General features: G+C 34.8%; 1 protein-coding gene across 6 annotated transcripts in view; it reads right to left on the reverse strand.

The window, feature by feature from the left end:
• The window catches only part of Zyx (lipoma-preferred partner zyxin), a 412,145-nt gene that overhangs the window by 22,984 nt on the left and 361,604 nt on the right, over nt 1-27,557 (reverse strand). For 2 of the 6 annotated variants that reach the window (XM_070112673.1, XM_070112674.1), the window contains 2 exons: nt 10,273-10,393; nt 10,016-10,194 (listed from right to left, as the gene is read on the reverse strand). The exons of 1 other annotated variant lie outside the window; for it this stretch is intronic. In XM_070112673.1, coding sequence (XP_069968774.1) covers nt 10,075-10,194; nt 10,273-10,393 — 241 coding nt within the window. In that variant the 3' untranslated portion in view covers nt 10,016-10,074. Of the gene's footprint in view, nt 1-10,015; nt 10,195-10,272; nt 10,394-18,978; nt 19,079-25,515; nt 27,139-27,557 lie in introns of those variants that run through there. 3 more of the 6 variants (XM_070112676.1, XM_070112675.1, XM_070112678.1) reach the window with 3 other exon arrangements.

The raw sequence follows: 27,557 nt of genomic DNA on the forward strand, positions 1-27,557 counted from the left end.
GGATCAATAAGCCTTTTTAAATAGATATATTATATTTCAACTGATGTAATGATTTTGAATAAATATATATATTTCGGAAATTATGCCCGTTTGGGCTTTTAATTAAACTGAGCATAGCGTTAGTTTTTCCACAATTCGATGGTCCTACAATCAGCGCTCGTATAGAATTTGGTAAAAGTGCACAATGTCTAATAACATTTTTAACATTTATATAATTGTCAGCGTTATTAACCTTAAGTTGGAGACGTTGTTTAACTACTTTCATTTTGTTTGCTAGATTTGCAGCAATATAAACCATCACTTTTATAATAAAGCCACCATTTAGATATAACTCACCCACACTTACTCATATTTTTATTGAAAAAAACCAAAAAGAACAAGAAAAAACGTTAACTTCGGTTGCATCGAAACTATAATACCCTTCACAATGTGACTACATAGCTGCCCTCGAGCGCGCAACTACGGAGTGTAAAGTGATAACAAATCGACACCCATTATAAAGATCATAAAAATCATTTAATTTCCTGAAGTGCCAATAGTGATCCATAATCAGTGTAAAGGTGTTCCTTTTATAATGAGTGAGCGCAATGCGCTTAGTTCTGCAAACAATGTCGCAACGATAATCTTAAATAGAAAAAGAAAAAACGACAACGTGTTTGAACACACAATGTCGAAAAATACCAAAAACAATTATTACGCTATATTAGATGACGATCAAAGAGAGTGCAATGAAACACTACAAAAATTCGAACAACACGTTCGTTGCAATAATCTAAGTAACGAATATGAACAAAATGAAACTAGTAATACAACAAAAAACAACCCATCAACAAGTGCAGCGGCAGCAATAACTCCAGCTGGCGTCTCGCATAGAAACAACACTAGTGAAGTTAATTGGATCCCAAACGTCAAACGAAAAATAAACAGCACAAACATTCCTCCAATAAACACATTCGACATCGAATCAAAACGAATAATAGAACTAATAAAAGACGGTCTAAACATAACACAATTTAAAATCAAAGAATATAATCAAAACAAAATTAGCAATTTTTTTAACCAACATTGAAGACTACAAAAAAGTCCGAGGGTACTTAGAAAACACAAAAGTAAAATTCTATAGGCGTGTAAATGTTTAAAAACCAAAACATACCTATTGAAAGAGCTAAAGGGCAATACCGACCCCGAAGAAATTTTAAATGAACTTTGCACATATCAAAACGATAACCTAAAAATTCTTAAAGTTAATCAATTTACCACAAAAATTTCCACGCAACGCAATATAAAACTACCTATGTTTATTGTTCAAACAAGTGCTGAAAGTAACGTTAACGAATTAAAAGCAATTAATACTGTTTTATACCACTGTATTAAATAGGAACCCCTACGGAAAGCTGAAATTCCGCAATGTTGAAACTGTCAAAGTTTTTTTTACAGCGCAGCTAATTGTAATCTACCTGCAAGATGTGTCAAATGTAGCGGAACACATAAAAGCAAAGATTGTAACTCATTAGACGCAAACTCAACTGAAAATGATAAGGTGTTTTGTGTTTTATGCAAGAAATTTGGGCATTCAGCTTCGTACAAAGGCTGCGAGCGGTATAAAGAGCTTCAACAAAAAATAATATTGAAAAAACAAAACCGAATAGCCACGAAAATAAACACTAACCAAAATTTTACTAACTCTAATTTAAGTTATGCAAATGTCTGTAAACATTCAACTGGTTTATTTTGTGATACCAATAACCAAAATTCTCAAAATCAAATATTCGAAGAACTAAAAAATACAATGTTATCTTTAAGTAAACTATTAACAGTTCTGCAGAAGCAGCTGGAAATACAAACGGCAAGAGTTGATGCAATTTACAATATAATAGATACAGCATGAATTCAGACCATACTCTAACTATTACCCAATCCCAGTTAAACATAATTTCACTTAATGTCAACTCGCTTATTAATATAAGCAGGAGAATAGAGCTAAGTAAATTCTTATCAAATAATAAGCCCGATATGGTTCTGTTGAACGAAACTAAACTTAACACAAGACACAAACTAAAATTTATAGGGTATAATTTAATAAGAAAAGATAGATTGTTAGGATCGAGAGGAGGAGGAACCGCAATTCTAATTAGTGAAAATATAAAATACACGGAAGTTTTCAACCAACACATCAATGCCTTATCCTATTTAGAATCTTGTGTAATAAAAATTCATATGCCTCCGAATAACATCATGTATATAATTTCAGCCTATTACCCGTCAGGTAATAATAACGACATTTTTAAATCTTAACTCAACACAATCTTCGAATCTTTAAACCTACAAAATCCCAACCATTATTACATAATAGCTGGTGATCTCAACAGTAAACACACAGACTGGGGTAACCTACACAACAACTCTAAAGGTAAAGCCCTAAAAAACTGGCTGACCTCCAACGAATTAAAGTTCAGATGCAATATGTATGCTTCGGTTACTCCGTCCTATGAAAGATCTAATTCCTTTCTTGATATTACATTGCTGATCACAGAATAGATATTCACAGAGCCAACAACACAGTTAACTGCTTGAGATGCATTGATTACGATAGCGATCACTGCGCTATTCAAATCGTTGCGATTAACAGAGACAACACAAGCTATTCGACTTTTTTAGGCAACCCAATAAAAACCACACTTGACTACAAAAAATCTAACTGGACAAAATTTAAAAAAGATCTTAACACGCAACTTCAAAACAAATCCCTTGTACCAAACGATAGAAACTTGAGCAACACAGAGATTGATCACCATTTGCTTCATTTAAATAATATTGTCTTGAAAGCCATAGAAAATAATGTACCAAAAGCAAAAATCAATAGCCCTACTCAAACTCTTATAAACTTGCCTATTATAAAAAAACTGCTAGCAGAAAAAAGTAAAATTCTTTCAGCCATTAAAAAACATAATCGACTTCAATTATATCTACCACCCACGACACTTCAAGTAGAAAAAGCAACACTGAAACTTGTAAAAAAACTAATAGATGACAATCTTAAGAAACATTTTAATACCAACTCGAGCAAAGACTTGCAACCCTTAAGATTAACGATCCCTCAAAATTTTCCGTTATTAAAAAATCGTTTTTAAAAGATAATAATAATACAATCACTCATATAAACATCCCCTTAAACTCTTCCGACATAATCCAAAACGCGGGTTTGGACCGCGAGCTTCTACAAAAGGACTTAGTTAAAAACAACTACGTCATCAATAACAAAAAAACAAAAAACAAATAATCGGGACTCATTTCGAAGCAGTCCATGCTTCAAAAGAAAGTATACCCAACAATTCAGTCCACTTTCAGGTACAAGAATGCTTCAAAAAGTTTCTGGAAATGAAAACTTTATTCGACAGCACTCGAGCGACCAAAACAAACTTCAATTCCAACAAAATAGCCAATAATTTAAATGACGACCAAACGGAAAACTTTTTTGTTAGTTCATACGACCTTACAGACGTGTTCTCTAAACTAAAAGGTAAACTATCATCCGGCTTAGACCAAATACCCAATATCATTCTAAAAAACTTCTCCTCAGAACTAATACTAGAATATTGCACTTTATTCAATAATATGTTAAACAATGCCTACTTCCCACCTAACTGGAAAACAGCTAAACTAATTGTGATACCAAAGAAAGATAAGGACAAAAATAACTTTAACAAGTAAGGAAGGGCTAAGTTCGGATGTAACCGAACATTTTATACTCTCGCAAAGTCAAATGGTATACTCGTTTGAGATTTCTTTGTGGATTGACTGATATTTTCGGTAGAAGGTCAACTATAGGCACTGGGGTCCACATATTTAGTACTTAGGGGTTTGAACAGTTTTGGTTCGATTTAGACAATTTTTGGCCGCAAGGTGGCATACTTTAATTGCATTATTCACGCAAAGTTTTACCCCGATATAATCATTGTTACCTGATTTGCATAGTGGAAAGTGAAAGAATCAGATGGAATTGAAAAAGGTGTTATATGGGAAATAGGCGTGGTTGTAGTCCGATTTCGCACTATGACATAGAAACATGAAAAGAACGTTATGGACCGAATTTGGTTGAAATCAGTTGAGCAGATCTCAAGATATGGGTTTTCACCTAAAAGTGGACTGTGCCACACCCACTGACTAATTTTGAACGCGGTTCCTATAAAGCCAATTTATACCATCTCAGAGGTAAAATTTAATGTCTCTGGCGTGTTTAGTGCTTGATTTATCGCGCTTTTAGTAGTTTTTAACAGTACCGTTATATGGGGAGTGGGCGGAGTTGCCACCCGATTTCAACTATTTTCACACCGTCAATAGAAGTGCTAAAAACATTTGCTTCTAGTGAATTTTGTTATTATAGCATTAGCGGTTTAGGAGATATGCACATTAAACCTATTAGAGGCGAGAAGTTTTAACTGCAGATGCCCCTCCCTAATATGATCCTGTGTACCAAATAACAGTCTTGTATCTTATTGCGGAGCTTAGTTATGGCAAGTTACTTGTTTTTGATTAATGGCGTTTTGTGGGCGTGGCAGTGGTCCGATTACGCCCATCTGCAATACCAACCGTGTCACGGTACCAAGAAACATGTCTACCAAGTTTCATAAAGATATCTCAATTTTTACTCAAGTTAAAGCTTGCACGGACGGACGGACGGGCGGACAGACAGTCACCCGGATTTCAACTCGTCTCTTCATCCTGATCATTTATATATATATAACCCTATATCTAACTTCTGTAGCAACAGGTTGCGAGAGTATAAAAAGAGCAACTAGATCTAGAATTTCTTAAGTTCGAATACAAAAAACAAAACAACGCAGAAAAAGATTAATTATTAAGTATATAATTTAATCAAAGATCTTGGTTGTACCTGAATTTAAAAATTAAGACTGATTTTAGTTTAGTCATGAAGACTGTTATAATTAAAAAAAAAAAATACATTGAATTACAAAGTATATGCTATTTCGTCTCTTATTCTCCGGCCTTCGATTTGCATTAAACCATTATCAGATGGAAAAAAATTGTCCTCATTACTTTCATTTGCAAGAAATAGAACTTCTTGATTGTGTTCAATGTTGTAACGTTTGTAGATGTTGTGTAATGACGTTAACAATTTTAACAACTTTTTCAGGGCGATAATGCGAAAATTAAACAGCGGAAACGGATTTTTAAAACTCTTCGTTTCACAATATTCCGAGCAGCCGTATGTTCTATATTGAATTTACTTCTTGGAGTTAAACTGTGGATCTCTATATGGTGTTAATAAAAACGGTTCAATTCCGTAGCCACAATCGCCCAGCAACCTCAATGAGCGCTGTCCACTCTCATATTGCGTACGGAAATATTGCTTAGCGTGACTCATACCCCAGATGAAAGCATCGTGACTTGAACCGGGATACCGTGCATCTACGGCCCGTATTTGCATATCGTTGTCACAAATCTTTGGATAAACGAAATACATATATGTAGGTTTATAAATATGTTTGAATATTAATTTATTGATTATACTTACTATCATCGCATTTATACTAAAATATCCCTTTCGGTTAAAATACAAATGGTCATCATCAGGTCTCTTTATTATTTTGATATGTGTGAGCTACATTATCTATTGGCAGTCTGACATCGGTAGCTTTAATTACCACCATTATACTACTAACCTTGGTACGAAGAAGAGAATATTAAAATAACCAATATCGAATAAGAGACAAAAAGGTTAAATATTAGTCAAGGAGTTTTCCCGCCGGTAGCAAATAACAATTTTCCAAATCATATAAAATTTACCGATTTACCTTTCTATTGATGATCGAGGACGATCATATTTAAGAGGGGAGGAGTTAACACAGCAGTTCACACGGTCAGCCAATTCTCACCATCGGTCAGTAACTTGAACCGAAACCGACCAATTGCTGACGCTGCATCCGCGATATTAAGTTGACGACTCCACACGCGTGTCCGATCAACTGCTGACGCGGTAACTTTAGGCAACGTGACCCGGTACGGACTTAGGTTTAATTTAGAGTTAAGAAATTAATTATATTTAGTCTTAAAATAACATCAAAATAAAAAAGGCCGCGGACGCGAGTCCGCTATTTTTAAAAAACAATTTAATAATTAAAAAACTTAACTTATTTACTTATTCTAACCTCATCATTTATATTAAATTTTGGTCTATGAAAAACTTTTAAATTGTTGTATGCGGTGTCTAATAAATGTTGTTCATTCGAGGAATTTACCTCATTTGGAGTCATTCTGATGGTCCTGTGAATAGTATTATTATAATCATTGACTAAATTTTCATAGATGTAAATCCATTTATAAGTTCCCCGAAAACTAAACTCTTTCCACAACATTTTTCTTAATGTTCTTTTGAATCGATCTATTATAGATGCTTTTAAAGATGAAAATGTTGAATAATGGTTAATATATTTTGTTTGTAATAATCTCTTGAAATTCCTTTCCATCGTCTGTTTGTAGGTTTTTCGGTATTCGGTTACTTGAGTTTAAAATCTTAGCCATTGCATTTGTTACGCTTTCTTTAGTTTTATTTTTAACTGCTTCGACCCAAGCTTTTTTGGAAAATGTATCGATTACAGTTAAAAGATATTGATATTGATTATAACTATTTGAATACTGAGGCATTACCACCAAGTCAGCTTGCCATAAATAATCGATTCCTTTTATAATAACACGTCTTCGTTTAAAACTTTTTCTAGCTTGTTTATGTAATTCTTCTACAATAGCTCTTTTATTATTCATTTTGCTAATCCTTTTATAGTAAGGAACTTTATTTTAAGCACTTCAACGTCTTTTGTAGGATGATGCAGATCAATAGTTAATAAATAGTTGTTTATATAATATGAAGTCAAAGCTAGTTTTTCGCAAGAAAGCGTGCTTGTCCCAATACTATATACAATTTCCACTGCGGATATGCCAATAATAAATGAAATAAATATAACTGCTAAGTACCTTGGGGTGCACTTAAACGGAAGACTGATTTGGTAACAACACATAAAAACCAAACGAGATCTACTTAAAATCAAGGCCAGAAATATGCACTGGGTTCTAAATTTAAACTTAGTCGTAAACATGAGAAATTGAACGATGAAATATCAGTAAAAACTTTCAGGTTGATCGTAAAAACTCCGTGTATATCAAAAATATTAACTTACACAAAGACCTTAAAATAAATACAAGTATGTCAAAGCTGCCACCCCAACATACACGTCACCAACCTTCTGGACGACCGTGAAGAGAATCGCCGACTGCAAAGGTGCAACTCCAAGACTTACCATTTAGATGTCAAGATTTGCTGCCAAACTAAGCGAATTGTGTTTTATAGTTTGAAGCATATCAGATCAGCATCAGTGCCAATCTGCAGATTTTGCATTTGTTTATTGTGACACGACTGATTGTAAAAAAAAAACATAAATAATAAAAAACAGACTTCATTACATTCAATATTGTACTTTCACATCTTAAGCTGTAATATCTTATATAAATACAAGTATTAACCGATATATACGGTACAAAGTTGGGTAGAGATATTTAGTATCGAGCCGATTTTACCATTTTGGCATCACGACACAGGGCACACGTTCGACTTGGCAATCATGGCGGCAGTGTGGTAAATTTGTAACAATATCACATTCTGCGTGAATTTTTGCTAACAATTTCCACAGAATCTCGTTCTCCTATTACTTTTTGCGCGCAATTTGTAAAAAAATCAGCAACACAAAATTTTTTTTGCACATCAGCAGAGTATCAGCAACGAAGTGTAAACGAGACCATCAAATATTTCAATATCGGATAATCTAAATCTGCTAATATTGCAGTCCTGGTCGCAAGCTGAATTTCTCCTATGGTAATCTTTTTGTAAATCGGACTAATTTGCCAGACGTTAGCATCGTGACGGCTTCCAGGAAAGCCAATGAAAATGTCTCAAAATCGTAGGATGCTATTGCAAATAGCCTAGGCAGAAAAATAAATCTAAACTTTTATATTATAATAAGGTATACTTACACATTTTTTTACCTGCATAGTTATGGAAAAAGTTCCTTTACGATCATAAGAGAAGATTGCTTTTTTTACGTGGTCCAAAATCTTGCGGCTTTTTTTCAAAATTGATGACAATAAAATGTTTCCTTTTTATCAGGCGATTCTCTTTTTTCAATATTTAACAAAAAAATGTTCTTCAATTATTTCCATTTCATCGATAATTAAATGAATTTCTAAAGCATATAAGCAAAATGGAAAACAGGCAGCACAACAGCACAGTATCAGCATCGAAGTGTCAGATTTGCAACAAAGTTGCTGTACTGCTGTAATTATTACGCAGCTCCAACACACCCATAGTATTGCCATATCGAGTGTGAAAATATTTATTTAATGAGTTATCGCACTTTTTGTAATTTATAACTCAACCCTTTTACTATCACAACACCTTATTTTTCTTCTAATGGACTCCTTTACCTGATTTCGTCGATATAACATACTCTAATATATAGACGATATATCTTTGTTAACTGACTTTGGACGAGTTGGACTCGCTTAATAGAATAGAGTCAACACTCATAACTGTCGATGGATTTTCGTCAAATCATATAGCCATTTTAACTCGTTGATGTTTTTAGGCGATAGTGAACTCTCACGGCACCTAAATAATAATAGTAGCCCCTTAAATGTTAAGTCTGTTCGACTTTAAATTCTTACATGATCTGAGTTCAGACCGGCGTAAGTCAGGTTGGTTTCTAACCTTATTTTTTTATGTTTTATTCGTCCGTAACAATAAACTCTGTAACATCAGGTCAAAAGCAACACATCCTATTCGGTGTTCATAAGGTTTCTACGGAAGTTAGCAAATCTCTTACGATACAAACATTTCTACCGGTCTATGGTAGTGGAAGCCACAATCCATTATATATTGTTAAGGCTTTTCAAATTTGTGTAGTATCGGTAATATACCACAAATCATTGAATATCAATTAATATTATATGATAAAATATACTGCAATAAGAAGTTAATTAGATTTTGAATTGAAGTCTCGAAACTTGTCACTAATTGCGAAATAAGTTTCCTAAGCACAATTAAATAGACTGACTTTCCTAACTGATTGGATATATAACATATTGGGTTGGCAACTAAGTAATTTTTTTTTTAAATCAAAGACAATTTTTTCATGGAACTAAATAACTTTATTCTGTAATGTATTGCCCATTTTGATCAATGACCTTTCGCCATCTTTCAGGCACCATCATAATCCCACGTTCATAAAACTTCTGGTTTTTATTAGCAAAAAACTGAATCAGGTACGATTTGACATCATCATCATTATTGAAAGTTTTACCATTCAAGGAGTTTTGTAAAGATCGAAACAAAAAGTAATCCGATGGTGCGAGGTCAGGAATATATGGTGGATGTGGCAAAACATCCCAACCAAGCTCCAATAATTTTTGCCGAGTAACCAAAGATGTGTGTGGCCTTGCTTTTCTTAAACTGCATTGATTAATTTCGTTAGTTGTTCAATGTAGACAACAGAATTGATCGTTGGGTTGGGTGGTAAGAGTTCAAAGTAGACAATTCCTATATAATCACACCACACTGATAACAAAACCTTCTTTTTATGAATACCAGCATTGATGTTGCTTGAGCTGGTTCACCTGGCCTGCTCCATGGATAATTTTCAGTAGGTTTTTTTAGCAAATCACAGCTGTTAAATAAAAAAGCAAAATATGACGAAAATATTCCTTTTGATCTTCCATTTTTCAACGAACGCCAAAAGAAAACTACGCAACTGATCAAAAAATTTTTTTTCACTGATTGGCAGCTGAATTTCCAACTATCAAATAACAAAATGTGTTTTACATTTGGACTACGCCAGCAAACCCAAAAATTCAACTGAAGCCATCTATGAGTGAAATCCGCAATTACTTAGTTGCCAACCCAATATTTACACAACTACCAAGTAATTTGTGTAAAAACCATGTTGCATATAGTATAGCAAAATATTGTGTTCTTTTTTATTACATTTAGTAAGGTAGTTATTCAGTTTATATCCTCTGCGATAGCATTTGTACACGTTTAGCATTACAACTTTTACAAAGTACATGCTGATCTAAAGGGTAGCAACCTCGACCTTCTGCTTCAGAAGATAATAGTAAGCCACAATCCTAAAATAGAAACATATAATGATGTCGTATATTAATATCTATACGTATATATCTACATGTATAATAATAATGACTTACTTCACATTTATAACACTCAAAATGAAAACTGCGATCCAAAGCCACTACACGGACAGTTTCTTCTTCACCAGGTTTCGGCATAATTGGTTCCATACATACACAACAACGTGGAGCAAATATTCTGTTGATAACAAGAACGGAAATTTCCCATGTAAAGAATATAAAATAAAAATTAATTTATTCATAATTATTATATATTTTTGAAGTGAAACTTCTAACGGTTTGCGCTAAACGTTTAATACGCTGTGGTTAGGGTGTATGTGAAGCATCACATACATGCATACATACTAATTCTCAACTACTTTAAACAAGTTGTAGCATAAGAGGCTGCCTGTATGCTGAACAAAGCATATACCGAAGGGAGGCTTATGGCACAAACAGTCACAGACATTCCTCCCTTCCGTACTTACCGCCCGTATCAAACCAAATTTGTCAAAAGTTATGCCCGTAGTTGCAACGCAGAAATCAGCTTTTCTCTTTTGATTTAATTTTACAAATGTTGTAATTGTTTTATTAGTTAGTGTACACGATTTTTTACACATTTAGTTTTTTAGTTATAATTTTTCATAATCTAAAAGCTCAAAACTAAAATTCAACTAATAAAAATTGTTTACCTATTTATAATTAATGTATTTGACTATATAATTATATAATTTTGAGATAGTTTAAGAATATTTTGAATATATTCAAGTTTATTTTATATTATATTTTTTTATTGCTCTTTCACTCTCAGCTCACTCGTTTCTACTGAAAAAAAATCCAATTTTCGCGGATATCCTACTGAACGGTTTGTTGTAGCGAGAGGTAAGAGCGGTGGTGACTGTTCATTTACATAAAGCTCTCACAAGATAGGTCGTATCAGATAATTCGGGTCACTTTTTTACGTCGGCGACTGTTTGTGCCATTATGCAGCTCTGCTGAATTGACCTTTGCGATTATTTGTAATGGGAATAATTCGTGGGTGTAATTTTTTGTAGCTAGGAATTGTGTTTCCGCCGTCCCGACTTATTGATATCAGGTTTTCCAATAGGAATAGTATGATTTCTTTGTGTCGTTTAATATGTTATCATCTGTATTTTTTTTTCTTTCTCAAAATGAAGCTGGTGGCACCGTAACTGTCAATGGGGAGCGGTATAGATCGATAATGACCAACTTTTTTTGGCCGCAATTGGAAGAAATTGATCTTGACAACATCTGGTTCCAACAAAGCGGGGCTACGTGCCACACAGCACGTGCCACAACCCAATTATTGGGAGAAATGTTTGGAGATTAGATAATTTCAAGAAATCAGGACATTTAATGTCCTCCAAGAAGTTGTGATTTAACACCACTATACTATTGTACTTCTTGTGAGGTTATTTAAACTCATTGGTATTTAGCAATAAACCAAATTCTCTTCAAGCTTTAGAAGTCAATATAAAATGTGATATTCATGACATGCGACTTGATTTAGTGGAAAAAGTACTTGAAAATTGGGTTCATCGAATTCGTTCCGGCAAAAGAAGTCGTGGAGGCCATTTAAATGATGCCATATTCAGAACTTAATTGTATCAATTGTACTTCACAATGAAAGAAAAACCAAAAAGTATTAATTAACAAACGCAAGATTCATATTCATACACCCTTAATTGAAACATATGGCAATGACATAAATTAAAATTAGTATTTAGTGAGATATAATTTTTTTTTAGACAACAGCACGACTTTACGACAGCAGGCGTGCAGATTGTCGCAGTCGCTGTATTAAAAGCATTTCTAATTTTGCCTACAACAACTGGCAGCTGTAGTGTTACCGCTAATATGTGAAATGTAAAATAATTCAAAACTCTAGCAAATACTTATGTTAATATTTGACAGATGCTGCCTGTCGCTTGTCGTCGTTGAATATAATTAAAATGAGTGAAAGAGACAACAAAGATAGAAGAAAAGGAAGAGGTTAAATGCTCGTCAAAGATTGTGGACATAAACATGATTTTTGCTGCAATATCGCAGATGGGGAAAGAGATGTCAACGCAAATGTCGACACAATTTAAAGAGTAGGATACACGTATGTCTCAAATGTCAACGCAAATATCAACAGAAATATCGTCACAATTTAAAGAGCAGGTTGCACGTATAACCCAATAAATAACAGAGGTGTCCTCGTTAAAAACGCAGTTGGAAGAGCAGTTCGCAGCGCAAAATGCACGTATATCAGCACAGGTATCCACACAGTTGGAAGAGCAGTTTGCAGCGCAAGATGCACGTATATCAGCACAGGTGACCTCACAAATAGCAGAAGCGTCCTCACAGATTTCGGAAGAGCGGGATAGAATTAAAACTGAAGTAAAATAATTGAAAGATCGTCTCCGTGAGCTACAATTAAATCGGCCAATTGTGTCAACAGCTTCTGGCAAGGTAAAACCTCCATCCTTTGATGGCACTGTTCCGTTCTACGTTTTTAAGCTTCAATTCGAAAAGACGGCATCTTCAAATAATTGGAACGCTGAAGATAAAGTAGCTGCATTGTTCGTTGCATTAAAAGGATATGCAGCGGAGATATTACAGACCATTCCAAACTGCGAGGCGAGTAGTTATGAAACGTTGATGGGTGCATTAGAAAGACGGTATGGTAGTGAGCACAGGAAGCAGATCTTTCAAATCGAGTCGCGAAATCGTCGCCAGAAAGCCAATGAGTCTCTGCAGGAGTTTTCTACAGAGATTGAGAGGTTAGCTCACTTAGCTTATGCACATAAATCTGTGGAATACATCGAGGACACGAAAATTCAGACTTTCGTCAATGGAATACGAGATAACACTAAACGATTCGCTGCATTAGCATGTCCAAAATTGACGTTTACAGAAACCGTTTCGTATGCTCTGATACAGGAAACTGCATCTCTGCTTTGCAATCAAACATTTAAAGCTCACAAAGTAGATATAGAGGAACACACTCGGGTGAACCAATTACTTAAAAAAATTGACAACATGCAGAAAGCACTGGAAAAATCTACGGAAGCGCATAAGAAAAATGATGGTGTGCTTAACTGCTTCAACTGCGGAAAAAGTGGCCATATTGCGCGCAACTGTAACCAGCCCAATAATCCAGTTGGACGTAAACGGAAAGCTGAGGAAGATCAAGCAAATGGTAAATCAAACCAATCGTTAAAACTAAAGCAAGCCAGCCGAAAAGGGCACGGGCTGGCTCCCGCAAGCAAATGCCCTGTAATCTCCATTTCACAAATAAGCCGGAATACGAGTAACGTTACCGTTACTGTGACTGTGGATACGGGCGCATCACATTCCATAATTCGATCTGATCTGGTTGAGAAAGAAGTGAGACCGTTAGCTGGGGCAAAGTTGCGTACTGCAACTGGAGAAGATACCCTAGTTCTCGGAAAAGTAACGTGCGAGATCGTAATTGGAAAGGCAGCCGTGTTACACAATTTTATAGTGGCAGATATCGTTGACGAAGTCATAGTTGGAGTATACTTTCTAACGAATCAAGGAATCAAAATTGACATGAAAAACAGGATTATGTCCTATAGAAATATGAAAGTGCTACTTATGTTCGGTTACGATAATAAGTACAACGTTAGACAAGTGATAACAACAGAGAGCCAGCAGATTCCACCAACATCAGAAGCAGTTATTTGGGCAGAAATAGATGGAGACTATGGGTTAAACAAATGGTGGATTGTTGAGGCTACAAAAGAATCTACACCAAACTTACTTATAGGCAAAACCCTGGCTATGATAAGACAAGATAGTGTGAGAGTGTAAGTTACCAATCAAACTTTCCAAAGAAGCTGTATTAGGGGAGTGTCAAGAGATTGAGGCCGTGATAAATTGCGAAATAGGTCTTGAGGAAGATTCCCTGGACGAAAACGATATATCGAGCGAAATTAATGCATGGACCGGAACTAGAGGCAAACTATCAAACTACAGCTAAACAACTTCTTCTCAGATATTATCCATATTTGATAAAGACGATGCCAAACCAGGAATAACCGAAGTTGTGAAACATTTTATTAACACAGGTGATGGAAGACCAATCCGCAGGGCTCCTCGGAGCATTCGTTTAGCAAAACGTGAAGTTGTAAGTCAGACCATACATGAAATGAGCGAAAGCGGCGTAATCGAACCATCAGAGAGTCCGTGGAGCTCACCTGTAGTACTTGTGAAGAAGAAAGATGGCAACATGAGATTTTGTGTGGACTATAGAAGGTTGAATGATGTAACGAAGAAAGACAGTTATCCCCTACCTAGAATCGATGACACACTTGACTCGTTATCAGGCAAAAAAATGGTTTTCAAAACTTGTTTTAAAAAGTGGTTATTGGCATGTGGAGGTAAACGAAGAAGACAAAGAAAAGACGGCTTTCAGCGTTGGAGATGGTCTATGTCTAAATAAATTCCTTTGAACCGTAAATTAAAAAATTGTATTGTTACTTACGATAATCAGTTAAACAGATAAATAAAAAAATTTGATTTTAACTTATAAAAGAAATATATATATATACGATTTAAGCTTTCTATAGCAATTTATTTTATTTTTATTTCATACATGAGTTAATATCAGCGTTGTACTATTTGTGAGTAATTTGAACATTTTTAAATACAAATGTTAATAATTCATTTCTAACCACAACATTACAAAAAGATCTAAATATAATTATTTTTGAACGTTTAAATTATGTATCTTTCTTATTTCCTAGTTGAAGGCTTATTTCCTGGTATAAGGCTTACTTGATTGATTCTAGTTATTTATATTTAAATTGATAGTTGTATAGTAAAACTCTTTGTTTCTTAATTTTAGTTAAAATGACGTACGATGTTTATACTTTTGTAACATGTTGCTACAGAGTATAATAGAGTTGTTCACTTAACGGTTGTTTGTATCACCAAACACTAATCGAGATAGATATAGGGTTATATATTACATAATATACAAGTAATATATTTATATATTGTATATGATCAGGATAAAGAGATGTGTTGAAATTCGGATGACTCTCTGCCCGTCCGTCTGTGCAAGTTGTAACTTGAGTAAAATTTGAGATATCGTAATAAGACTTGGTGCACGATTCTTGGCAAAAAAAAGGGGGGATGTGTTCGGAGATGGGCGTAATCGGTCCACTGCCACGCCTACAAAACGCCATTAAAGGAAAGGCTATAAAGTGCTATAACTCACCACTAAATTAAGATATAAAATTTGCAATTTAGTACAGGGGATCGCAATAGCAAGGGGCACCTGTGGGTTTAAATAAAAAAAATGGTCGTGGCCCGCCCTCTAAGAGGTTTAATAAACATAACTCCTAAACTGTTCAAGCTATAATAATCAAATCCCTCAGGACAATTCCCTTCAGCACCCCTATCGACACTCTAAAAATGGATGAAATCAGATAAGAATTCCGCCCACTGCCCATATAATGATTTGTTAAAAACTACCAATAGCGCGATAAATCAATGAATAAATGCGTCAGAAACATACAATTTTATACGCGAGATCATACGACATAGAACGTGGCACCGCTCATATTTAGGTGAAAACCCATATCTCGGGACCTGCTCAACTGATTTCATTGCATAGCATTCTGACATTCCTATGTCCCACTTTCGATATAACAGGTACCATAAATGCCATTTGATTCTTTCACTTTCCAGTATAAAAATGAAGCACCAATTAGGGCATCGGAATAAAACTTTGCAAAAATAGTACCCTTGAAGTGTGCCAGCTTATGACCAACAATTATTAAAATCGAACCAGAACTGTTCAAGCCCCAGGTAAAGAATATATGGACCGCAGTTCCTATTGCGATCTTATTATCGAAAATATCGGTCAATCTGTGAGATATATTATAGGAACTCAGAGAGTATCCTTATCTAATAACAATATACTCGTGTGCCAAAAGTGGAAAATAAGTTATTTTTCCCTTCCACTTCTCTGCCCCCAAGATATCCTATATAATGATTTTCGACTTTCCACCTGACTTTAAACCGTTTAGGTGGGTCAAAATGTGTGATATTTCAATGAAATTAAGTGGACACGTTTTCTTAAAAGTTATAAAATTATATTAATGGGACTCAATATAAATAAAATTTCGATTTCGACAATCTTTGGACGAATGATGAAATACCTTGAGAGCACTATTTGTGCAAAGTTTTATTCTGATAACTTTATTGGTGTTTGATTTTTGTACTGTAAAGTGAAAGAATCAAATATAAATTAAAAGTTTGTTATATGAGAATTAGGCGTAGTTGTCATCCGATTCCGCTCATTTTACAGTGTCTAATAGGAATGTTTGGGTAACCTCACGCACCAAATTTGGTTAGGTCGAGTAGTTCTTGAGATGTAGGATTTTACCTATCGGTAGACGGTGCCACGCCCTCCGTCCAATTTTCACACCAGATCCTAAAAAGCCTTTCTCTACTATCTTGGTTGTGAAATTTAATGCTTGTGGCACATTTATTTAGTGAGTTATAGTACTTCTAGTAGTTTTGAACATAACCGTTATATGGGGAATGGGCGTGGTTGTTATCCGATTTTACACATTTTCACAGAATTTGAAGAGGTGAGAAAATCATTTCTTCTCAGAAAGATAGATTGATATATCGGTTTGGAAGATATGTACATCAATGTAATTAGGGGGCGAAACCACGCCCATTTTAAACAAGCTATTAGCCAGCAGGTGTCCGTGGCTTCTGCGATCTTCTGTACCAAACTATAGTTTTTCATCTTAAGTTGCGGCTTAGTTATGGCACTTTATTGGCGTTTTGGGGGCGTGGGTATGGTCCGATTTTGCCCATTTGCGATACCAAACTCCCTTGGGTGCTAAGGAATATGTGTTGTTACTCAATATATCGCTTAGACGGACGGACATACAGACAGTGACCCGGATTTCCACTTGTCTCGTCATCCTGATCATTTAAATATATAATATATAACCCTATATTTATCTCAATTAGCTTTAGGTGATACAAGCAACCATTAGGTGAACAAAACTATTATACTCTGTAGCAACATGTTGTAAGAGTATAAAAAATGCAGCGAAAGGGTTCAATTTCATTGTTCGACGAAATTGTGGATGAATTACAATCAAATATAAAACCAAATTAACTTATTCTGAAGGTCATAGACTCAGTCTTATTACTATATTTAACTTCCCGTCAGCGAAAATTATACTTAAATCATCTTAAATGCGATACCATAAACTCAACCGAAGAGACTAAATAATCCCCCTAATATAATCAATTCCGATCCTCTGGTTGACGTTTTGAACATCAACTCAATATATTAAATTTAGCCGTTTTGGTTGAGTATACGTCAGATATATATTATTTGAAGATAATTTTAATATAATTTTCGCAGACGGGAAGTAAAATAAAACTAATTGAATCTATAACCAATAATATACATAAGTTAATAAGATAATAATTTTAATGTAAACTATTCAGTTTCGTCGAACAATGAATGGTGAATTCCTTCGTCACATTTTTTTAAATGAAATTTTGCCAGAACTTGAAGTTATTTCCCCGGCTTTGATCCTTTTAAGTTGTAAGAGTATGAAATGTTCGGTTATACCCGTTGCGTGCCAAAGGCATTTTTCGCTTAAGGTTAGGAAGGGACGGTTGATATCAAAGTCCGCTACCCAGGATTTAAATTTATGTTTATTATCAAGCAATTAAAATAGAGAAAGCAATAGCTTATAATGGACAAATGGGTAGTGTAATAATAACCAAATGAACAAGACATTATGGAATTAAGTAGTGAAGATTTTTATCCGATACATCTTAACTATTCTCTAATAGAAACTGTTTCGACTTTTAGAAAAATAATGTATCGGAAGCAGTTAGACAAAATACTCGCAGGATTACAAAATAAGGTGAGAGCTTTCGAAAATATAATAGAAATTTAAGAAAAAAATTAAAAATTGTCCATAAATAGTCAGGAAGAAAATAGACAAATTGCAGAGTTATTCGGCAAACTTCACATCTTGTGATATGTGTGAGAAATTGCCTAAAAAATGCGCCCCGTACCTTGAAGGATTATAGGTATGATACGAAATTGAAAATACTGGCTCTGGATTTAATTTTGTATCACCTATCATGTACAGGTATTTACCGCCCATTTGAATTGGTCATGGCGTAATTTGTTCACGGTTGGCCACGTAACCCTGACTGCAATTTTAGCTGCATTAAATCCCTGGAGTTGAGAAGCCGTGGTTTCGCAGACGCACAGAGATTTGTTTCGATGTGCTGTGACGAAACTTCTCTAAAAATTCACCTTCCAAAAGAAAAATAGAGGTTTGATTATTGGTTTGAGGAATTACAGTGACGAAAATCGTACTTCTCGTGTAGCTTCTAGTGTTTTAACACTTTTCGTCCAAGGTATTGGCATCCTTAATGATTATAAAACAGACTCAGGATAGACTGGAGGATTCTTTTGGACATAAACGCAGTGGGGGGACTGGGTATTTGATGTCAGAATAACTTCGAAGCGTGCCTCTTATCTTTTCAGACAAGCCTGGGGCATAGGATAGAATTGCCAGTTTACCAGTGTGAGTCATTTTTGAATAGCTCTCTCAAAAGCGTAGCTTTGGTTCAAAAAACTTTTCTATGTTTACCAAGACTTACCAATTCTACCTTATTCCAAAATATACAAATCGAGGTAAATGTGAACGTAGATGAAAGCCGCTTTCAAGGTAAAAATGCTTTTGTATATTTTTTCGGTTACTTGTTTTATAAATATTTTAAACAACATATAAGTTCGATGCCTTTTCCAAGATTTGATGGTGGTATTACTGATGAAGATTCTTCTTCACTTCTGAAAAGCAATATAGTAATTGCAAATATTAAAACCATCCTCTGAATTTATATATTTTTTATAAAAAATCGAAGATATTTTTACACAAAATTTTAATACTACTTGACATATGATCGGGTTTTCCCAAACATTATTTAAAAAAATGGTGGACGTAGAATCGTACTATAGTTATGAAAATTGTAATTCCGATATTATACAATATATTGTATATGATTTTCATAAAAATTAAAATATATTTCCTAGCTAGCCTGCTAATATAAAAACGAAGCAAAGTGATTTCAAAAATGTTAAGTTTTTGTGTGTTATACAAGTACGAGTTCAGTTTTTTTTTACCATGCAACACCATCATTGCCCTTCATTTGGCGTAAAAAAAACGTGAGTCCAAGAAAATAGGTAGGAAACAATACTAAGTGAATTCATTTCATTTTCAGCACTTGATGGAACAAAGTGAAAAATGTATATCAATATGAAAGACGTTATATTTTTAAGCCATTAAAATACATGAGTGTGAGTCGTGAAACTTTTTTTTTCATTTCCAATAAAAAAAAAAAAACTTGTGTTTCATTTAGCTGATTAAAATGCATACGAAAAACACAGCTAATCTATCAAGTATTAATAAAGGCGGCTGAAAAATGTACTATATCCAAGTATTCAGCGTTCTATTTTAAGATATTTGAGGAGTTTATTATATGAAAACGTAGTACAAATACACAAGTCGTTAATTAAAAATCATGATATTAACGATTCTCTTAAAACTGTACGGAATACTTTAAGGTCTGCCGGCTTAAACAGAAGTACAATAGTACAAAAAAACCACTGGTCACTGCAAGGCACAAACAACTGCGGTTATCATTTGCTAAACAACATGTGAATTGGACCGAAAGAATGTATCTAATTTGGTCAGATGAATGTGGCTAAGGTACATATATATTAAATTATATTATTATAAACAATGCAATATAGTAAATGGTATTTATTTATAAAGACGAAAACGGTATAAGCGATATAGCACCGTTGCATATTTGAGTTGGACAAATTACGACAAAGAAAAATATGTGAACCAATTTTCAACCGGAGATTATGTTATGTCATACAGGGTATATAGAGAATTTATAAACACAACTTCAAATTTTTTGTATTTTCATTTTCAAGTACATAAACAAAAGTAGCAATTGATTTAAAATTCAGCAGATCACCTGACTATGCTGTATCTAGACATTATTTTCGTCAGCATCCACTTTTGTGGCCGCTTTTGTAGTCCGATTATTGAACCGTTTATAATACAAGTATTTAATTTTTATTTCCAGGAAAATACTCTCAGTTTGAAACTTTTTTTTGTTACCAGTATTATTGTTGTAACGGTTATCTGGTCCCCGCTTGGGTGGTAAGTTATAGTTTGACGGGGTCTGACCATAAAGAAAAGGGTGTTAGATGAGTTGGGTTTGTTGGACATGCAAAGAGGTGGTTAGTGTCATGTGGATATATTTACGTAAAACGTTGAAACCTGCACAACTCAGAAGATCTGAGCGGCTGTTTAGCTTGGTTTCTTGGTTCGCAGCTATCGATACGCGTTCCCGGCTCATAAATGCAACTATCTCCTCGATCTTACACTGGAGTCCGTTGCAGTCAAATTGTAGGAGTCGCGTTCGTTTCGGGTGCCCGGTGGGGATCCTGGGATAAGGGAGGTACGTGTAGGTGGTGGTTGTTGCAGCTATAATATCCGCATGAGCGGTTGTCGCACTCTGGTGTTGTTTACGACGCTACTATATGGGATCGCGGGGGCAGACTCCTACAGAACAGGGCAACGTACGACGCACTCCACTCACGTGTGGTACGCAGGCCACGACAGAAAGTGACACCAGCCAGTACAAGAATTGCACTTGACCGATGTGTAGTTCCGGCGTATTATGGTCTGGCACACGGAACAGACTGTGCGAGGAACCAGGAGTTACTGAGTGGTTCACGCACGAAGATTGGAGCTGGATGAAGGTTGGGGTGGGATTGATGAGATTGGGAGTCATGCTGCCTGTGTGAGCTCCTTAGGGCCGTGGAGGTCGTTTCGTGGCCACTCGACTGGAGTGGTGGCGCAATGCGCGAACATGGTGCAGGTTGCACAGCCGTTGAGGCAGATAAATCGAAAGCCTATAAAGCACCATAATTAAGCTCCACAATAAGATGCAAGACTGTTATTTGGTGATACGGTGCGAATGAGAAAGTAGCCTTTGTGGGTGAAAATATTTTGAAAAAGTTGGCGCAGCCCCGCCCTCTAATAATGTGCATATTTCCCAAAACATTTAAGCTAAATCAACCAAACTTACTGCCCACTCCTCATATAACGATTATGTTGAAAACAAATAAAATCGCGTTAACTCCATAAAGAAAAGCGTTAGAGACACTTAATTTAACACCCAAAGTGATACGAAAAACTTTGTAGGGGCGCGTTTCAAAATTAAACAATGGTTGATTAATTGCAACTAAATTTGGCACACATATGTTAACAGAGCTTTAAATTCTATCTGCTTATTTTACTTTCTAGTGTACAAATTAAGCACCAATGAATGTATCGGGAGTTTTTACGAGTAGTGCTTTTAAGGTGTGTCACCTTGTGACAAAAATTGTCAAAATCGGACTACAACTATTCCAGCCCCCAGATATCAAATATGTGGAGCTTAGTTCCTATTGCGAACCTCTACCGGAATTATCGGTCAATCTGTGATATACTTGTATATTATCAAAGTTCGTAAAAAATGTTCTCCATATATCAAGAATGGGCTGAATCTGATCAATTTTTCCCTTAGCTCCCATAAACTTAATATCACAGTTTTCTAACTTCCAATTGACTTTATACCGGATATATCTTTAAATATGTGAGTTATTTTGAGAGGGCGTGATTATCCAATAATGGTGTATCTTTGTGCATAAAATTATTGGTGATGGTATGTGAGGTATCACCTTATCACTGGACGAAGTTAAGGGGCGCTGCTTCACCCTCATTTAGACATAACGTCTGAGTTCACAGCTGCCCTTACGTAGAGGTGTAATGTTATGTAAAAACAATAAAAAACGTCGGTTGCGCCGAAGCTATAATACCCTTCACAAATACAAAGGCCCCTTACAAGAACTTGATTACGAACGTTCAATTTATATAGCAGCTATATGATATAGTGATTTGATCTGACCAATTTCTGTGGAGAATAATTTGTTGCCTTAAGCAATAACTCGTGCCTAATTTCGTGAAGATACCTCGTCAAATAAAATAAATTTCCAAGCAAGCACTTTACTCCGATCGTTCAGTTAATATGGCAGCTATATGCTATAGTCATCCGATCTATACAATTTCTTCGGAGATTAAATTGTTGCCTTAAATAATATTACATGCAAAATTTCGTGAAGATAGCTTGTCAAATGAAAGAGTTTCCTATACAAGCGCTTCATTCCGTTTGTTCAGTTTGTATGGCAGCTATATGCTATAGTCATCCGATCTATATTATTTCTTCGAGGATTAGATAATTGCCTTAAATAATAACACGCGCCAAATTTCATGAAGATACCTCGTCAAATGAAAGAGTTTTCCATACAAACACTTGATTCCGTTCAGTTTGTATGGCAGCTATATGCTATAGTGGTCCGAAATCAGCCGTTCCCACAAATGAGCAGCTTCTTTGTTAGAGAAGGACAGGTGCAAAATTTCAGATCGATATCTCCAAAACTGAGGGACTAGTTCGCGTATATACAGACGGACAGACGGACGGACATGGCTAAATCAACTCAGCTCGTCACGGTGATCATTTATATATATACTTTATATGGTCTCCGACGATTCCTTCTGGGTGTTACAAACTTCGTGGCAAAATAAATATACCCTTTTCAGGGTATAAAAAATAATATCTTATTATAATAATCGCTTTAATATCAATACAAATTGCACACATAGTCTGATGGCCATAAAAACCAACTCTATGCTAATTCTAAATACCAGGTATACCGGTATGAAATGAGCGTTAAGATACAAATATGTTGATGGGGAATATTTGTTGTGCACAAGTCACCCACAGTCATTGAACAAACAACACCATCTTTTTTCATTGGGTTAAAAATGTCAAATTTTGTAGCGGAATGTAATGATTTGCGGAAGGCATTAATTTTGTGTTTCTATTTGAAGAAAAGTGCTGTATAGTCGCATCGAATGCTTGTCGAGGTATATGTTGATTATGCTCTATCAGAAGCAGCATGCAAAAGATAGTTTCAACGGTTCAGAGAGAATGATTTCGATGTGAGAAATGAAGAACGTGGAAGACCACCAAAAAAGTTTGAACACTCTGAACTGCAAGCAATATTGGATGAAGACGATACTTTGAGTCAAAAGCAAATGACAGCCAAGTAAAAGTTGCACAACACACAACCAGGTCTTACCGTTTGAAAGCTATGGGAAAGATTCAAAAGTGTCGAAAATGGGTGCCACATGAATTGAATGAAAGACAAATGGAAAACCGAAAAAACACTTGGGAAAGTTTGCTTCAGAGACACGAAAGAAAATCAGTTTTGCATAAAATCGTCACAGGCGATGATAAATGGATTTTTTAAACATCTTAAACGAAGAAAATCATGGATTAATGCGGGACAACCGTCAACATCGACTGCAAAAACAGATCAATTCGGTAAAAAAGGCAATGCTCTTTGTTTGGTGGGATCAGAAGGCTGTGGTATATCAAGATCTTTTAAAGCCTGGTGAACTGTTAACACTAATCGCTATAGCCAACAAATGATCAATTTGAACCATGCATTGATCGAAAAACGACCAGAATGGACCAAAAGACACGGCAAAATAATTTTGATACACGACAATGTACCTGCACACAAAGTAAAATCGGTTCAGGATACATTCAAAGTACATGGCTGGGAGCTGCTGCCCCACCCGCCGTATTTACCAGACTTGGCCCATTTCGATTACCGTTTGTTTTCATCGATGAAACACGCATTGACTGAGCAGCACTTTGATTCTTACTCAGAAGTCGAAAATTGTCTGATTGATTAGCTTCAAAAGATGAATATTTTTATTGGCATGGTATCCACAAATTGCCAGAAAGTTATTAAAAATGTGTAAAAAGTAATGGTAAATACTTTGAACACATTTTTTTACTTTCCTTTTCATATCGTTTGAAATTACACTATTACAAATTTTAAAGCTGAAATGGATGAATAGCCTTAAAATAAAAAATGTATTTAGTACTATTTTATTCCTTGATAATTCCATAAAATCCTTTGACATATTTTTTTATATAATATAATAAGTTATTATACAGCTACATTATATTATATACTTGCTTTTACCCGCGGCTTCGCTCGCATCGATTCCAACAAATAAGTATCAGATATCATTATAGTAGAAACGGATCAATAGAAATAATAAATTTTATTGCTTGGCTTGGAGTACTTACTTGAAAAACTTAGTAAATACTTATATTATAAATGCGAAAGTCCGTTTGTTTGTTAAGCTTTCACGCAAAAACTACTAAACAGATCATCATGAAATTTTGTACATATACTCTTAGAGATTTACTTCATTTTGCTCATCACCCATAAAATACACCTGCAAAAATTTATGCTGATCATTATTTCCTGGAAATAGTGATCCAATTTGATGATATATTTGCCCTTGTACAGTAAAGGTTGGTGAAAATCCTGGCATTCTTATCACTTTATCAACTCCGAAGGATGTCATTTTAAAGCAAGAATTATACTTCCTTATTTTATTTAGAAATCGTTTGACTCATCTGTGACACTAAACAATAAAGTTTTTAACGGTTCTTCTGGTTCACCAAGTAATGGAAGTGAAACTTTACCAGTGCTGCAGCACATTCCAGCATTTTCATCTTTCCATTTAAAAGCATCACAATACTGACATTTTTTTTCCATTGAGCCAATAACAATTAAGGGATGATTATAATACTCAACTAAAGGATCATATTGAAAACCATTACCATTAAATACAGACGAATTCTTAGTTATGAAATTACGACGACGCGTGGTTCTTACTTCTGCATCATTAATTCTTCTTGCCTGTAATTGTTCTTGCGTTTCCGTTTCTTCCTGCTGCTTAGCTTGTCTTTTCGAACGTACTCGTGCCTGATGAGAAGTTTCAGCTGCTCTCAAAACCCGTTGTCGATCTGCTTGCTGTAACCTTCTCAGCTCTGCTTGAACTTCACATTCTTTATTTCGTGTAACTTTAGCCTTACGCACCGGCGTAGAATTTCTTGACAGCGCCAATTTCCGCTTTCGAGGCATTTTTATATTTAATAAAAGTAACTAATAATATTTGTGTTATTTCTCTGATTTACGTTTTTTATACATTTATGTTTTCTTTCATTTTTAATTTTTTCGACAAATAATCATTTCTGCCAAACTTTTTTTTTTCAATTTCAAAATTTTCAAATTTATTTTCCAAACATATATAATCTTCCAAAATAATTTTTTTAATAATCCGTAAAAAATTTATAAATTTTGTAATAAAAAGTATCCTATGTTCATTCTGACACCTCTAAGAGTATATGTACAAAATTTCATGATGATCTGTTTAGTAGTTTTTGCGTGAAAGCTTAACAAACAAACGGACTTTCGCATTTATAATATTAGTATAGATTATAACCTACATACAAAGTTAATAGACTGGGTTGGCAACTAAGTAATTTTTTTTTTAAAAACAAAGACAATTTTTTCATGGAACTAAATAACTTTATTCTGTAATGTATTGCCGATTTTGATCAATGACCTTTTGCCATCTTTCAAGCAGCATCATAATTCCACGTTCATAAAACTTCTGGTTTTTATTAGCAAAAAACTGAATCAGGCACGATTTGACATCATCATTATTATTGAAATTTTTACCATTCAAGGAGTTTTGTAAAGATCGAAACAAAAAGTAATCCGATGGTGCGATGTCAGGAATATATGGTGGATGTGGCAAAACATCCCAACCAAGCTCCAATAATTTTTGCCGAGTGACCAAAGATGTGTGTGGCCTTGCATTATCATAATGGAATACAACACCTTTTCGATTTATCAATTCGGGCCGCTTTTCTTCAACTGCATTGTTTAATTTCGTTAGTTGTTCAATGTAGACAACAGAATTGATCGTTTGGTTGGGTGGTAAGAGTTCAAAGTAGACAATTCCTTTATAATCCCACCAAACTGATAACAAAACCTTCACTTGATGAATACCAGCTGTTGATGTTGTTAAAGCTGGTTCACCTGGCCTGCTCCACGATCTTTTCCGCTCGATATTGTTGTAAACAACCCATTTTTCATCGCCAGTTATCAATCGTTTTAAAAGTCGCTGTTAATGCGTTGCATTAAATACGTTTCTTTCAGCTCGTGAGGAACCCATTTATCGAGTTTTTGAACATAGCCAATTTGTTTTAAGTGATTTTCAATGCATGTATGTGATACCTGAAGCTTCTCTGCAATCTCATGTGTTGTACTGTGACGATCCGAATAGATTATTGCTTTGATTAGGTCGTCATCAACTTCCAATGGACGACCAGAGTGTTTTTCATCTCTGAGTAAAAAATTACCAGAACGAAATTTGGCAAACCAATTTGACACTGCCGTTCTTTTATGGCTTCGTCGCCATTAACAGCACAAATAAAAAAGTAAAATATGATGAAAATTGTCTTATTGATATGCTAAGATCCTCTGCAACTTCCCTAATAGTTATTCGACGATTTTCAAGAACAATTTTTTCACTGTTTCGACGTTTTCTTCGTTTGCTGATGTGGTAGCACCTCCAGGATGCTCAACGTCATCAACATCTTCTCGGCCTTCTATAAAGCGCTTGTACCACTTACAAACACTTTTTTGAGACAAAGTGGACTCACCGAATGCCATAGTAAACATTTCAAGTGCCTTTATTCAAAAGTCTAAAATCGAAGAGCACACAAAAATGTGACCAACCTTTTCTGTTGCCTACTAATCGAAATTGGCTTCTATAGAAACATGTGTGTCCGATTATAACATAAATTAAATATCGATTTATCTTTTCCTTTGAACGCACCATTATAAAACTAAAAAGAAAAAAAAACAAGTTTTACGTGTATTTTAGATCGAAAATCTTTACAGGCCTTGGTCTAGTACTTAATAATAATATTATATTGTATTAAGAACTCAAACTTTCAGGGAATTTTTTTTTTTTTGGTATTTTTAACAAAATTTCACCATGGTATCGAAAAAAAAATAGTTCAAAAACAAAGCACCCAAATATATACGTACAATTAAAATTTAAAATTCACATAACATATTATTCATTCTCTGGTTTCCACAGCAAAATTACCTGGTTAAGAATGTTAACAACACAAATGGCTTAACTTTTACAGATTCCCTTCTGCTAAAAATCAAAATAATGTTAAAATTTCAAGGGGGGAATAACGAAGGAATTTTTGAAATTTTACAAATGTTCGATGTCGAAAATACACCTTTTCATTCT

Source organism: Bactrocera oleae, chromosome X, assembly GCF_042242935.1.
Source record: "Bactrocera oleae isolate idBacOlea1 chromosome X, idBacOlea1, whole genome shotgun sequence".
NCBI lineage: Eukaryota > Metazoa > Arthropoda > Insecta > Diptera > Tephritidae > Bactrocera > Bactrocera oleae.